The following is a 16741-nucleotide window of genomic DNA, read 5'->3' as shown; positions in this document are numbered from 1 at the left end:
CTTTAGTTTTGTGGAATTGTGGAATCATTTTGTGAACTTTCTCTAGTTTCAGCACATCCTTTCTAAGATAAGGAGCCCAAAACTGCTCACAGTGCTCCAAGTGAGGCCTCACCAGTGCTTCATAGTCTTAACATTACATAAGTGCTTTTATATTGTAGTCCTCTTGATGAATGCTTACATTGCATTTGCCTTCCTCACCACAGACTCAGCCTGCAGAGTAACCTTTAGGGAATCCTGCACAAGAACTCCCAAGTCCCCTTGTGCCTCAGATTTTTGAATTTTCTCTCCATTTAGAAAATAGTCAACACTTCCATTTCTTCTACCAAAGTGCATGACCATACACTTCCCAACACTGTATTCCATGTGCCATTTCTTTGCTCATTCTCCTAATCTGTCTAAATCCTTCTGTAGACTCTCTACTTCCTCAAAACTACCTACCCCTCCACCTGTCTTTTTATCATTTGCAAAAAAATGCAATTACACCAAAGCCATCAATTCCATCCAAAACATTTGCATATAATGTAGAAAGAATCAGTCCCAACACAGACCCCTGTGAAGTACCACAGCCAGAAAAGGCTGCCTTTATTCCCATCCTTTGACTCCTGCCAATCAGCCACTGCTTTATCCATGCTAGAATCTTTCCTGTAATACCATGGACTCGTAGCTTAATATGTAACCTCATTTGGCACCTTGTCGAAGGTCTTCCGAAAATCCAAGTATCCACATCAACCGATTCTCCTTTCTCTATCCTGCTTGTTATTTCTTCAAATTCTAACAGATTTGTCAGGCAAGATTTTCCCTTGAGGAAACCATGATGACTTGGGCCTCTTTTATCATGTGCCTCCAAGTACCCTGAGACTTCATCCTTAATAATTGACTCCAACATCTTCCCAACCACTGAGGCCAGGCTAACTGGCCTATAGTTTCCTTTCTTCTGCCTCTACCCCTTCTTGAATGGTGTGAATTTCTGGGAAAAATGAGGAAGGTGCAGGATAGATGTATTCCAGAAATGAAGAAATACTCAAATGGCACAGTAGTACAACTGTGACTGACAAGGGAAGTCAAAGCTCATGGAAAAGCAAAAGAGAGGGCATACAACAGAGCAAAAATTAGTGGGAAGACAGAGGATTGGGAAGCTTTTAAAAACCTACAGAGAGCAACTAAAAGAATCTTTAGGATGGAAAAGTTGAACTATAAAAGCAAACTAGCTAACAATACCAAAGTGGATAGTAAAAAGCTTTTTCAAGTATGTAAAAAAACAAGGCAGATGTGAGTGGATATAGGATCGTTGGAAATGTGGCCAGAGAAATAATAACGGGAAACAAGGAGATGGCCGATGACCTAATGAGTATTTTGCATTAGTCTTCACTGTGGAAGACACTAGCAGTGTGCCAGATGTTGAAGGGTGTGAGGTAAGGGAAGTGAGTGCGGTTACAAGGGAGAAGGTGCTCAAAAAGTTGAAAGATCTAAGGGTCCATAATCACCCAGACCAGATGAGCTGCACCCTAGGGTTCTGAAAGATGTAGCAGTAGAGATTGTGGAGGCATTAGTAATGATCTCTCAAAAATCTCTGGACTCTGGTATGGTGCTAGAGGACAGGAAAATTGCAAATGTCACTCCACTCTTTAAGAAAGGAGGAAGGCAGCAGAAAGGAAAATATAGACCAATTAGCCTGACCTCAGTGGTTCAGAAGATGTTGGAGTCAATTGTTAAGAATGAGGTTATGGAGTGCTTAGTGACACAAGACAAGATAGGACAAAGTCAGCATGGTTTCCTTAAGGGAAAGTCTTGCCTAACGAACCTGTTGGATTCTTTGAGGAGATTACACATAGGATAGATAAAAGAGATGCAGTAGATGTTGTATATTTGGACTTTCAGAAGGTCTTTGACAAAGTGCTACACGTGAGGCTGCTTACCATGTTAAGAGCCTATGGTATTACAGGAAAGTTACTGGCATGGTTAGAGCATTGGCTGCGAGTGAGAATAAAAAGATCCTTTTCTGGTTGGCTGCCAGTGACCAGTGGAGTTCCACAGGGTCGGGGTTGCGACCGCTTCTTTTTATATTGTATATCAATGATTTAGATAATGGAATAGAGGACTTTGTTGCCACTTTTGCAGATGAAATGAAGCTTGGTGGAGGGGCAGGTAATGTTGAGGAAACAGATCGGCTGCAGAAGGACTTGGACAGATTAAGAGAACGGGCAAGGAAGTGGCAAATGAAATACAATGCTGGAAAATACATGGTCATGCATTTTGGTAGTAGAAATAAATGTGCAGACTATTTTCTAGATGGGGAGAAAATCCAAAAATCTGAGATGCAAAGGGACTTGGGTGTCCTTGTGCAGAACGCCTTAAAGGTTAACTTGCAGGTAGAGTTGGTGAGGAAGGTAAATGCAATGTTAGCATTCATTTTAAGAGGTCTAGAATACAAGTGCAGGGATGTAATGCTGAGGCTGTATAATGCAGTGGTGAGGCCTCACCTTGAGTATTGTGAACAGTTTTGGGCTCCTCATCTGAGAAAAGAAGTGCTGGCATTGGAGAGGGTACAGTGGATATTCACAAGGATAATTTTGGGAATGAAAGAGTTATCATAGAGGAACATTTGTTAGCACTGGATATGTACTTGCTGGAATTTAGAAGGATAAGGAGGGGGATCTCATTGAAACCTTTTGAAAGTTGAAAGGCCTGGGAGTATTTGTGGAAAGGATGTTTCCCATGGTGGAAGATAGAGGGGTGTCCATTTAAAACAGAGATGTAGAGAAATTTCTTTAGCCAGAGGGTGGTGAATTTGTGGAATTTATTACCACAGGCAGATGTGGAGGCCAGGTCATTGGGTGTATTTAAGGCAGAGCTTGATAGGCTCTTGATTGGACACAGCATCAGTGGTTACGGGGAGAGGGTTGGGGAGTGGGGCTGAGGAAGGGCAGAAAAGGATCAGTCATGATTGAATGGCGGAGCAAACTCGATGGGCCAAATGACCTAATTCTGCCCTTATGTCTTATGGTCTTGAAGAGTGGAGTGACATTTGCAATTTTCTGGTCTTCTGGAACCATTGCAGAATCTATTGATTCTTGAAAGATCATTAAAAGATCATTACAAATGCCTCCACAATCTCTTCAGCCACCATTTTCAGAACTGTGGGGTGTATACCTTCTGTTCCAGGTGACTTATCTACCTTCAGACCTTTTGGTTTCCCAAGGACCTTCCCTCTAATTATGGTAACTTCACATACTTCATGCCCCTTGACACCTGGTAGTTAGTGACTTCCACAATGAAGATGGATACAAAATACTTAATCAGTTCGTCCTCCATTTCGTTGTCCCCCGTTGCTACCTCTCCAGCAACATTTTCCAGCCATCCAATATGCACTCTTGCCTCTCTTTTACACTTTATGTATCTGAACAAACATTTTGTATCCTCTTTAATATTGGCTAGCTTACTTTCTTATTCCATCTTTACCTTAATGACTTCTTTTAGTTGCCTTCTGTTATTTTTTAAAGCTTCCCAATTCTCTCACTTCCCACTAATTTTTGCCCTATTATATGCCTTCTCTTTGGCTTTTATATTGGCTTTGAGTTCTCTTGGTAGCCACAGTTGTGTCATCTTTCCTTTAGAATACTTCCTTCTCTCTGGGATATATATATATGTTACCTGTGCCTTCTGAATTGCTTTCAGAAATTCCAGCCATTGCTGCTCTGCCATCATCCCTGCCAGTGTTCTTTTCCAATCCATACTGGTTAACTCCTCTGTCATGCCTCTGTAATTCCCTTTATCCACTCTGGAGACATCTCCTGGGGATAGGTCTTTACTGGCCATCAGACACTGGGGGCATCTCCCTGCGGTAGATCCCCACTGGACAGCAGACTCCAGGGACATTTTGCTGGGCAGGTTCCTACTGGACAACAGACCCCAGGACATCCCCCGGGATAGATTCATAATGGACATTAACCCCAGCGTAATTTCCCTAGCTTAGATCCCTACTCCCTAGAGACATTCTCCCTAGGCAGGTTCCTACTGGTCATCAGATCCCTGGGTAGAACCCTACTGGACATAATTCTCTGGAGATATCACCTTGGGATATTCCTACTTGGACTTCAGACCCTGGGAACGTTTCCCAGGCCTTGACACGATGCCAGACTTGAGGTACCATTGCACTGGAATCTGACACAGGCAGAGGGCTGTGGCTTGGGGAATGTGCTACTAGTGACCCTCCGTCGCTGTTCTGACTGTGGTATGTCTGTCGAAAGGCTTATGTGGTAGGTAGCCAGTGTCCACCTTAAACACGCTCTCCATTTATCTCTGCAGGGTATGGAGTTCTTCAACGAGAAGCTGAACTCTCTCTGTATGGCCTGGCTGGTTGATCACGGTGAGGATCACAGCTCATATCTCTACTTGTCATTGTACACAGACACCGTACGTTGGGAAGCACAGTGGCTCAGTGGGTAAATTCAGTGTCTCCCAGTCCCTGAATCAGGTTCAGTCCTAGTCTCTGGCACTCACTGTGTGTGGAGTTTGCCATGTTCTCCCTGTGACTATTTGGGTTTCCCATGGATGCTGCATTTCCCTCCCACCTCCCAACGAGGTGTGGGTTTGGGGGTTAATTAGTCACTGTTAGCAAACCCTGGTGTGTGAGTGAGTGTTAGAATCAGGGGGCACTGATGGAGATGTGTGGAGCATAAAAGCTGTGTAAATGGGAGGGCAATGGTCGGCATGGAGTTGAAGAACTGAAAGGCCTGTTGGCACTCCATCTCTCTGTCTCACTTTCTCACACACACACATGGAGTGGGTGGGTTAATCAGCTGAGGGAGTTCATTCCTGTCCCCACCATCTCAGGAGGAGGGAGGCGAGACTCTACGATTTGAACATGGAGTGGGTGGATGGGTGAAGGAAGTAGGAGGCCACAAGCAGGGGTGCGCTCCCTGTTGACGATCAGTGTAGTAGACACACCCACCTCTGGTGCACAGGGCTGCATCGGCAAGTAGATTTCAGAGCAGGAAAATGTAAATAATGTGAGCAATGGTTGTCTGGATCTGAGACTGAGACACATGGCTTCTCTTTCAGTTTATGCCATCCGAGAAGCAGCCACCAATAACCTGAAGAAGCTGACCCAGAAATTCGGAAAGGCCTGGGCGCAGAACATCATTATCCCTAAAGTGCTGGCCATGTCCAATGACCCCAACTATCTGCACAGGATGACCACCCTGTTCTGTGTCAATGTAAGTGCCCTGGTGGCTTCAGCTTCCCTCCATCACACTGTTGCGTCTTCAAAGCCTTGCTCCACCCACCCGGTCTGGGATTTCTGAATAGACTGGCACCTTGTATCTAACGACATACCAAGAAGTGTGGTTAGTGCTGTAATGCAGAAAACCAGGCAAATGTTTCAGTATATGGCTCCCAGAAACCATAATGCTGAAACCACAAAATGTTTCAGCACTGAACCGGGCTCTTTATGCCTATCTTCAGAAGATTAAATAAAATTCCGAATATTGAAAGGCCGAGATAGAGTGAATGTGGAGAGCAACATTCACAAAATGCTGGAGGAACTCAGCAGGTCAAGCAGCATCTATGGAGAGGAATAAACAGTCATTTTGGGCCAAAACCCTTCATCAGGACTGGATGTGGAGAGGATGTTTTCTTTAGTGGGAGAGTTGAGGACCAGAGGGCACGTCCTCAGGATACAGGAAAGTCAATTGGAAGTCAATTTAGCAGTGAATCTGTGGAATTCCTTGCCACAGATGGCTGCAGAGGCAAAGTTATTGAGTATATTTAAAGCAAATGTTGATAGGTTCTTGATCAGAGTCAGGTCTATTATCACCGCCATGTGACGTGAAATTTGTTAACTTAGCAGCAGTTCAATGCAATACATAATATAGACAAGAAAAAAATAATAAAATAAAAAATAATAATAAATAAACAAGTAAATCAATTACAGTATATATGTATTGAATAGATTTTTAAAAAGTGCAAAAAAACAGAAATACTGTATATTAAAAAAAGTGACGTAGTGTCCAAGGTTTCATTTAGGAATCGGATGGCAGAGGGGAAGAAGCTGTTCCTGAATCACTGAGTATGTGCCTTCAGGCTTCCGTACCTCCTACCTAATGGTAACAGTGAGAAAAGGGCATGCCCTGGGCGCTGGAGGTCCTTAATAATGGATGATACCTTTCTGAGACACCACTTCCTGAAGATATCCTGAGTATTTTGTAGGCTAGTACCCAAGATGGAGCTGACTAGATTTACAACCTCTGCAGCTTCTTTTGGTCCTGTGCAGTAGCGCCCCCCCCCCCCCGTACCATGCAGTGATGCAACCTGTCAGAATGCTCTCCACGGTACAACTAAAAACATTTTTGAGTGTATTTGTTGACATGCCAAATCTCTTCAAACTCCTAATGAAGTTTGCCTGTCTTGCCTTCTTTATAACTACATCGATATGTTGGGACCAGGTTAGATCCTCAGAGATCTTGACACCCAGGAACTTGAAACTGCTCACTCTCTCCACTTCTGATCCTTCTATGAGTATTGGTATGTGTTCCTTCGTCTTACCCTTCTTGAAGTCCTCAATCAGCTCTTTCGTCTTACTGATGTTGAGTGCCAGGTTGTTGCTATGGCACCATTTCACTAGTTAGCATATCTCACTCCCGTACGCCCACTCGACACCACCTGAGATTCTACCAACAGTGGTTGTATTGATAGCAAATTTATAGATGGTATTTGAGCTATACCTAGCCTCACAGTCGTGTATATAAAGTAGAGCAGTGGGCTCAGCACGCACCCCTGAGGTGCACCAGTGTTGATAGTCAGCGAGGAGGAGATGTTATCATCAATCCGCACAGATTCTGGTCTTCTGGTTAGGAAGTTGAGGATCCAGTTGCAGAGGGAGGTACAGAGGCCCAGGTTTCTGCAACTTCAATCAGGATTGTGGGAATGATGGTATTAAATGCTGAGCTATAGTCGATGATCAGCATCCTGACCTAGGTGTTTGTGTTGTCCAGGTGGTCTGAAGCCATTGAGATTGCATCTGCTGTTGACCTTTTGTGGTGATAGGCAAATTGCAAGGGGTCCAGATGCTTGCTGAGGCAGGAGTTCAGTCGAGTTATGACCAACCTCTCAAAGCATTTTCATCACTGTCAATGTGAGTGCTACCCGGTGATAGTCATTAAGGCGGCCCGCATTATTCTTCTTAGGCACTGGTATAACTGTTGCCTTTTTGAAGCAAGTGGGAACTTCCTCCTGTAGCAGTGAGAGGTTGAAAATGACCTTGAGTACTCTTACTAGTTGGTTGGCACAGGTTTTCAGAGTCTTACCAGGTACTCCATTGGGTCCTTCCGCCTTGCAAAGGTTCACTTTCTTTAAAGACAGCCTAACATCAGCCTCTGAGACAGAGATCACAGGGTCATCTGGTGCAGCAGGGATCTTCACACCTGTGGTTATATTCTCCCTTTCAATGCAGGCATAGAAAGCATTGAGTTCATCTGGTAGTGAAGCATCGCTGCCATTCATGTTATTGGGTTTCACTTTGTAGGAAGTAATGTCTTGCAGATCCTGCCAGAGTTGCCGTGCATCCAATGTCGCCTCCAACCTCCTTCAAAATTGTCTCTTCGCCCTTGAAATAGCCCTCTGCAAATCATAACTGATCATATCAGTAAGGATGTCAAAGGTTACAGGGAAAAGGCAGGAGAATGTGATTGAAAAGGACTGTAAATCACCCATGATGGAATGGCAGAGCAGACTTGATGGGCTGAATAGCTTCATTCTGCCCATCTTTTATGTTTCTGATGTTGTGGTCCATAGATTAATTTATTAATCACTATTAAAACATATAGTTGTTTGCATTGACCAGCAACACAACCTAAGGATGTGCTGAAGGCAGCTGACAAGTGTTACCACACATTCTGATACAACATTTGCACGTCGAATTATGGAGCAGATTTGATGGGCCAAATTGCCTAATTCTGCTCCTGGCATAATGATCTTAAACCCACGATTCTCTGGAAATACCTACACCTCAGATTTCCTCCCACTGAACTTAAATTGTATTTTCTTATCTCAACTCTCCTGTCCCAGAGGGGAAAAAAAATTATCTATGCCCCTGCAACACACACAAAATGCTGGAGGAACTCAACAAGCCAAGCAGCATCTATGGAAAAGAGTATGGTCGACATTTCGAGCCGAGACCCTTCATCAGGACTGGAGAAAAAGTCCTCATCATTTTATACTCCTCAAAATTTTATAAACTTCTGTCAAGTCACCCCTCAGCCTAACATTCCAGTAACAATAAACACAGCCTCTCCTTATAACAACAGGCAATATGCTGATGAATGTTTTCTGCCCTCTCTACTCCCGATTACTCCTTTCTGCAGTGTGATGACCAGAACTATACAACAGTGCACCAAGTACTGTTCAACCAGTGTTTTGTACTGTTGGATCCTGGTGTTTTTGCAATCCAGAGATTCAGAAGTCAAACATGATACTTGTTGCATGTGTCTCTTTTATTAAGACCATAAGACAAAGGAGCAGAAGTTGGCCATTCGGCCCATCGAATCTGCTCTGCCATTTTATCATGAGCTGATCCATTCTCGCATTTAGTCCCACTCCCCTGCCTTCTCACCATAACCTTTGATGCCCTGGCTACACAGATACCTATCAATCTCTGCCTTAAATACACCCAATGACTTGGCCTCCACTGCCGCCCGTGGCAACAAATTCCATAGATTCACCACCCTCTGGCAAAAAAAATTTCTTCGCATCTCTGTTCTGAATGGGTGCCCTTCAATCCTTAAGTCATGCCCTCTCGTGCTAGACTCCCCCACCATGGCAAACAATTTTGCCACATCCACTCTGTCCATGCCTTTCAATATTCGAAATGTTTCTATGAGGTCCCCCCTCATTCTTCTAAACTCCAAGGAATACAGTCCAAGAACGGACAAACATTCCTTATATGTTAACCTTCTCATTCCTGGAATCATTCTAGTGAAGCTTCTCTGAACCCTCTCCAACGTCAGCACATCCTTTCTTAAATAAGGAGCCCAAAACTGCCCACAGTACTCCAAGTGAGGTCTTACCAGTGCCTTATAGAGCCTCAACATCACATCCTTGCTCCTATACTCTATTCCTCTAGAAATGAATGCCAACATTGCATTTACCTTCTTCACCACCAACTCAACCTGCAGGTTAACCTTAAGGGTATCCTGCACGAGGACTTCCAAGTCCCGTTGCATCTCAGAACTTTGAATTCTTTCCCCATTTAAATAATAGTCTGCCCATTTATTTCTTCTGCCAAAGTGCATAACCATACACTTTCCAACATTGTATTTCATTTGCCACTTCTTTGCCCATTCTCCTAATTTGTCCAAGTCTCTCTACAGACTCTCTGTTTCCTCAGCACTACCGGCCCCTCCACCTATCTTTGTATCATCAGCAAACTTAGCCACAAAGCCATCTATTCCATAATCCAAATCGTTGATGTACAACGTGAAAAGAAGTGGCCCCAACACTGACCCCTGTGGAACACCACTGGTAACCGGCAGCCAACCAGAATAGGATCCCTTTATTCCCACTCTCTGTTTCCTGCCAATCAGCCAACACTCTATCCACGTATGTAACTTTCCAGTAATTCCATAGGCTCTTATCTTGTTATGAGTGGCACCTTGTCAAAGGCCTTCTGAAAATCCAAATATACAACATCCCTGCATCTCCCTTGTCTAGCCTACTTGTAATTTCCTCAAAAAATTGCAATAGGTTTGTCAGGCAGGATTTCCCTTTAAGGAAACCATGCTGAGTTCTGCCTATCTTGTTATATGCCTTCAGGTACTCCATAACCTCATCCTTGACAATCGACTCCAACAACTTCCCAGCCACCAGTGTCAAGCTAACAGGTCTATAATTTCCTTTTCGCTTCCTTGCCTCCTTCTTAAATAGCGGAGTGACATTTGCAATCTTCCAGTCCTCTGGAACCATGCCAGAATCTATCGACTTTTGAAAGATCATCGCTAATGCCTCCGCAATCTCCATAGCTACTTCCTTCAGAACGCGAGGGTGCATTCCATCTGGTCCAGGAGATTTATCTACCTTTAGCCTATTCAGCTTCCTGAGTACTTTCTCTGTTGTAATTGTGACTGCACACACTTCTCTTCCCTGTCCGGTATACTGCTAATGTCTTCCTCAGTGAAGACTGATGCAAAATACTCGTTCAGTTCCTCTGCCATCTCCTTATCTCCCATTACAGTTTCTCCAGCATTATTTTCTATCGGTCCTATATCTACTCTCACCTGTCTTTTACTCTTTATGTACTTGAAAAAGCTTTTAGTATCCTCTTTGATATTATTTGCTAGCTTCCTTTCATAGTTCATCTTTTTCCTCTTAATGACCTTCTTAGTTTCCTTTTGTAAGCTTTTAAAAACTTCCCAATCCTCTGTCTTCCCACAATTTTTGCTTCCTTGTATGCCCTCTCCTTTGCTTTAACTTTGGCTTTGACTTCTCTTGTCAGCCACAGTTGCATCCTTTTTCCATTCGAGAATTTCTTCTTTTTTGGAATATATCTGTCTTGCACCTTCCTCACTTCTCGCATAAACTCCAGCCACTGCTACTCTGCCATCCTTCCTGCCAGTATCCCTTTCCAGTCAACTTTGGCCATTTCCTCTCTCATGCCACTATAATTTCCTTTACTCCACTGAAACACCGACACATTGGATTTCAGTTTCTCTTTCTCAAATTTCACAGTGAACTCAATCATGTTATGATCACTGTCCCCCAAGGGTTCCTTCACCTCAATCTCTCTAATCACCTCTGGTTGATTACACAACACCCAATCCAGTACAGCTGATCCCCTGGTGGGCTCAACAACAAGCTGTTCTAAAAAGCTATCTCGCAGACATTCTACAAAATCTCTCTCTTGAGATCCAGTGCCGACCTGATTTTCCCAATCCACTCGCATGTTAAAATCCCCCACAATTATCATAACACTGTCCTTCTGACAAGCCTTTTCTATTTCCTGTTGTAATTTGTAGTCCACATCACTGCAGCCATTAGGAGGCCTATAAATAACTGCCATCAGGGTCCATTTACCCCTGTGATTTCTTAGCTCAACCCATACAGATTCTGCATCTTCCAATCCTATGTCACCTCTTTCTAATGATTTAATATCATTTCTTACCAATGAAGCCACGCCACCCCCTCTGCCTACCTGCCTATCCTTCCGATACACCGTGTATCCTTGGACGTTCAGCTCCCAGAGACATGCATCCTTTAGCCAGGTCTCAGTGATGGCCACAATATCATACCTGCCGATCTGTAGCTGTACAACAAGATTATCCACCTTATTTCTTATGCTGCGTGCATTTAAGTATAACACCATAAGACCAGTATTTGGTACTTTTTGCTTTGATTGTACTGCAACTCATCCCAATGGCTGCAAATTTGCCCCATCACCTGCCTGTCCTTCCTGGCATCTTTACTGCTCACTATCTTAGATTTATTTCTGTTTTCCCCCTCCTCCGCTCTATCATTCTGGTTCCCATCCCCCTGCCAAATTAGTTTAAACCCTCCCTGACAGCTCTATTAGACCTTCCCGCCAGGATACTGCTTGCCTTCGGGTTCAGGTTGTAACCCGTCCTTTTTGAACAGGTCATACTTCCCCCAGAAGAGATTCCAAAAGAGATTCCAGAAGAGATTAAGTGTTACAAGAACAAAGAGTGAACAAAAAGAAGAGCAGGGAACTAAAATAATTGTGGTTGCCTCATATAGTAAACCTAGTTCAGACTGAAAATATAACAGCATTCCAGTAATAACAATTAAGCTATCAAACAGTTTCAGGTGGCATGACACTTGCTGCAGAAAAACTAAGAAAAATGCAGAAGCAGTGGTGCTAAAATTACTGGAAAATTGACTGAACAATTGCAACTAGATAGGTGATTATAAAAAAGGTACAAGCAAACTTAGGTAAGTTAACTACAAGAAAAATAACAATTCTCTGCTCTAAACCGGAAGTACTGAACCACTTCTGCTTAGTTTTAAAATGATGTTAGTTGACTAAACAAACACTTTAGTTAAAAAAATCCCCCGTTCCAGACTAACAAAGGTGAGTTGCTAGAGGAACTCAAAGTAAAGGTAAATGGACAGTCAATGTTTCGGGTTGAGACACCTCATCTAGACCAAAGTATGAATTCCTCCATCAGATTGTTTACTGCTCCAGATTTCAGTATCTACAGTCCCTTGTGTGCCCTGTCCCAAACTTCTCTTGATAGATGTTGCAGAAATACAGGCCTGTTCTTCCCTTTCTTTCAACTGTCTCCTCTTATGAGGTCAATGGTTGACTTTTTTGAGGAATTGTTCTATTTGGAAACCCTTCGTCCCATTGAGCCACAGTTGTCCTATGGCCAGCACAATGTCTACTCTCCATTCCCCGCAGACCTCTACTCCATGTCGGTTTTCCAAGATGGGCTCTGGTTTCTCTGTTGTTTTACGTTGCATAGGGTGCTGAGGAGATTTACCAGAATATTGGCTGGTCCAGCGAGTATGTCTTTTGAGGATTGGTTGAGTGAGGTTGGGCTTTTCTCTTTGGACCAAAGGAGGATTAGAGGTGACTTGATAGAGGTATATAAGATCATAAGAGGCAGAAATCGAATGGGCAACCAGAAGCTTTTTCCCAGGGGGGAAATACCAGGGGACATAACTTTAAGTCAATTGGAGGAAAGAAAAGGGGGATGTCAGAGGTAGACATTTCACATAGTGAGTGGTGAGTGCATGGAACACACTGCCAGGAGGTGGTGGTAGAGACAGATATGTTAGGGGCATTTAAGAGACCTTTACTGAGACACATGGATGAAAGAAAAATGGAGAGCTATGTGGGAGTGAAGGGTTGGTTGGATCTTGGAGTAGATTAAAGGGTTGGCACGACATTGTGGGCCAAAGGGTCTGTACGTGCTATACTGTTCTATGATTCCTCTGAATAAGGGTGTGTTTCCTCACCTCTCCTCTGCATTTATACCCATTCACCTTGTGCATGGTTCTCCGTCCTTCTACCTTTGGGAACTTTTGTCTGACCCTGTGTGGTTTGAACACATTTTTCTCAACATACACAAGCTTTGTCTGCTTCCCTCTTGCCACCTTCCTGTTCAATCTGCTCCTATCACACAATGTGTTCTAGATCATAGTAACTAATTATATTGGGACTTCTCCGACTCCTGCCTCCCTCAACCCCACCTCAAAAAAAAATGCTAGGCCTTTTTCCATTTGCATTCAATCACTGTTCCTCCTGCAACCAGCCCTCCACTTCTAAAGACAGTGTGCCAAGATGCATAACACAGTCTACGTCCCTTTAATCTGTACAATGCGTAACTCAGTCTATGTCCCTTTAACCAGTACAATGTACAACTCATTCTCTGTCCCTTTAACCTGTACAATGAGTAACCCAGTCTATGTCCCTTCAATCTGTATAATGCGTAACTCAGTCTATGTCCCTTTAACCTGAACAATGCGTAACTCAGTCAATGTCCCTTTCACCTGTATAATGCGTAACTCAGTCTATGTCCCTTTAACCTGAACAATCTACAACTCAGTCCATGTCCCTCTAACCTGTACAATGCGTAACTCAGTCTATGTCCCTTTAACCTGAACAATCTACAACTCAGTCTATGTCCCTTTAACCTCTACAATGCATAACTCAGTCTGTGTCCCTTTAACCCGAACAATGTACAACTCAGTCTATGTCCCTTTAACCTGTAGAATGCGTAACTCAGTCAATATCCCTTCAACCTGTACAATGTGTAACTCAGTCTGTGTCCCTTTAACATATACAATGCGTAACTCAGTCTGCCCCTTTAACATGTACAATGTACAACTCAGTCTACGTCCCTCTAATCTCTACAATGCGTAACTCAGTCTGCCCCTTTAACCTGAACAATGTACAACTCAGTCTATGTCCCTTCAATCTGTATAATGCGTAACTCAGTCTATGCCTCTTTAACATGAACAATGTACAACTCAGTCTATGTCCCTTTAACCAGTACAATGCGTAACTCAGTCTGTGTCCCCTTAACCTGTACAATGCGTAACTCAGTCTAGGTCGCTTTAACCTGTACAATGTACCACTCAGTCGATGTCCCTTTAACCTGTACAATGTACAACTCAGTCTGTGTCCCTTTAACCTGTACAATGCGTAACTCAGTCTTTGTCCCTTTAACATGTACAATGTACAACTCAGACTGTTTCGCTTTAATCTGTACAATGCGTAACTCAGTCTATGTCCCTTTAACCTGTATATTGCGCCACTCAGTGTATGTCCCTTTAACCTGAACAATCTACAACTCAGTCCATGTCCCTTTAACCTGAACAATGCGTAACACGGTCCATGTCCCTTTAACCTGTACAATGTACAACCCAGTCTATGCCCATTTAATCTGTATAATGCGTAACTCAGTCTATGTCCCTTTAACCTGTACAATCTACAATTCAGTCCATGTCCCTCAAACCTGTACAATGCGTAACTCAGTCTGTGTCCTCTTAACCTCAGCAATGTACAACTCAGTCTCTGTCCCTTTAACCTGTACAATGTACAACTCAGTCTATGTCCCTTTAACCTGTACAATGCGTAACTCAGTCAGTGTCCCTTTAACCTGAACAATGTACAAGTCAGTGTATGTGCCTTTAATCTGTACAGTGCGTAACTCAGTCTGTGTGCCTTTAACATGTACAACGTACAGCTCAGTCTATGTCCCATTAACCTGTACAATGTGTAACTCAGTCTATGTCCCTTTAACATGTACAATGAGTAACTCAGTATATGTCCCTTGAAAATGTACAATGTCCAACTCAGTCTTTGTCCCTTTCATCTGTACAATGCGTAACTCAGTCTATGTCCCTTTAACCTGTATAATGCGTAATTTGGTCTATGTCCCTTTAACCTGTATAATGTACAACTCAGTCTATGTCCCTTTAACATGTACAATGCGTAACTCAGTCTATGTGCCTTTAACCTGAACAATGCGTAACTCAGTCTTTGTCCCTTTAACATGTACAATTTACAACTCAGTCTATGTCCCTTTAACCTGTACAATGTACAACTCAGTCTATGTCCCTTTAACCTGTACAATGCGTAACTCAGTCTATGTCCCTTTAACCTGTACAATGCGTAACTCAGTCCATGTGCCTTTAACCTGAACAATCTACAACTCCGTCTATGTCCCTTTAACCTGTACAATGTACAACTCAGTCTATGTCCCTTTAACCTGTACAATGCGTAACTCAGTCTCTGTCCCTTTAACCTGTACAATGTACAACTCAGTCTATGTCCCTTTAACCTGTACAATGCGTAACTCAGTCAGTGTCCCTTTAACCTGAACAATGTCCAACTCAGTCTTTGTCCCTTTCATCTGTACAGTGCGTAACTCAGTCTATGTCCCTTTAACCTGTATAATGCGTAATTTGGTCTATGTCCCTTTAACCTGTATAATGTACAACTCAGTCTATGTCCCTTTAACATGTACAATGCGTAACTCAGTCTATGTGCCTTTAACCTGAACAATCTACAACTCCGTCTATGTCCCTTTAACCTGTACAATGTACAACTCAGTCTATGTCCCTTTAACCTGTACAATGCGTAACTCAGTCTATGTCCCTTTAACCTGTACAATGTACAACTCAGTCTATGTCCCTTTAACCTGTACAATGCGTAACTCAGTCTCTGTCCCTTTAAACTGTAGAATGTACAAATCAGTCTATGTCCCTTTAACCTGTACAACCTACAACTCAGTCCATGTCCCTTTAACCTGAGCAATACGTAGCTCAGTCTATGTCCCTTTAACCTGTACAATGTACAACTCAGTCTATACCCCTTTAATCTGTATAATGCGTAACTCAGTCTTTGTCCCTTTAACATGTACAATGTACAACTCAGACTGTTTCCCTTTAACCTGTACAATGCGTAACTCAGTCTATGTCCCTTTAACCTGAACAATCTACAACTCAGTCCATGTCCCTTTAACCTGAACAATGCGTAACTCGGTCTATGTCCCTTTAACCTGTACAATGTACAACCCAGTCTATGCCCGTTTAATCTGTATAATGCGTAACTCAGTCTATGTCCCTTTAACCTGTACAATCTACAATTCAGTCCATGTCCCTCAAACCTGTACAATGCGTAACTCAGTCTGTGTCCTCTTAACCTGAGCAATGTACAACTCAGTCTCTGTCCCTTTAACCTGTACAATGCGTAACTCAGTCAGTGTCCCTTTAACCTGAACAATGTACAAGTCAGTGTATGTGCCTTTAATCTGTACAGTGCGTAACTCAGTCTGTGTGCCTTTAACATGTACAATGTACAGCTCAGTCTGTGTCCCTTTAATCTGTATAATGCGTAACTTAGTCTGTGTCCCTTTAACCCGAACAATGTACAACTCAGTCTATGTCCCTTTAACCTGTAGAATGCGTAACTCAGTCAATATCCCTTCAACCTGTACAATGTGTAACTCAGTCTGTGTCCCTTTAACATGTACAATGCGTAACTCAGTCTGCCCCTTTAACATGTACAATGTACAACTCAGTCTACGTCCCTCTAATCTCTACAATGCGTAACTCAGTCTATGTCCCCTTAACCTGAACAATGTACAACTCGGTCTCTGTCCCTTTAACCTGTACAATGTAGAACTCAGTCTCTGTCCCTTTAACCTGAACAATTTACAACTCAGTCTATGTCTCTTTAATCTGTACAGTGCGTAACTCAGTCTGTGTCCATTTAACATGTACA

General features: G+C 43.0%; 1 protein-coding gene across 1 annotated transcript in view; it reads left to right on the top strand.

Moving 5' to 3' along the window:
* The window catches only part of LOC140191992 (serine/threonine-protein phosphatase 2A 65 kDa regulatory subunit A beta isoform-like), a gene marked incomplete at its 3' end in the record, with an annotated part of 60317 nt that extends 55101 nt beyond the window's left edge, over positions 1-5216 (top strand). Inside the window, exons 11-12 of the mRNA XM_072249905.1 lie at positions 4306-4366; positions 5062-5216. Of these exons, the coding sequence (XP_072106006.1) occupies positions 4306-4366; positions 5062-5216 (216 nt within the window). The remainder of the gene's footprint in view (positions 1-4305; positions 4367-5061) is intronic.
* Positions 5217-16741: the final 11525 nt, after the last annotated feature.

The sequence above is a fragment of the Mobula birostris genome (assembly GCF_030028105.1).
Source record: "Mobula birostris isolate sMobBir1 chromosome 8 unlocalized genomic scaffold, sMobBir1.hap1 SUPER_8_unloc_1, whole genome shotgun sequence".
Lineage (NCBI taxonomy): Eukaryota > Metazoa > Chordata > Chondrichthyes > Myliobatiformes > Myliobatidae > Mobula > Mobula birostris.
The sequence above is the reverse complement of the archived record's forward strand: the minus strand, read 5'-3'. Positions and strand labels throughout refer to the sequence as shown.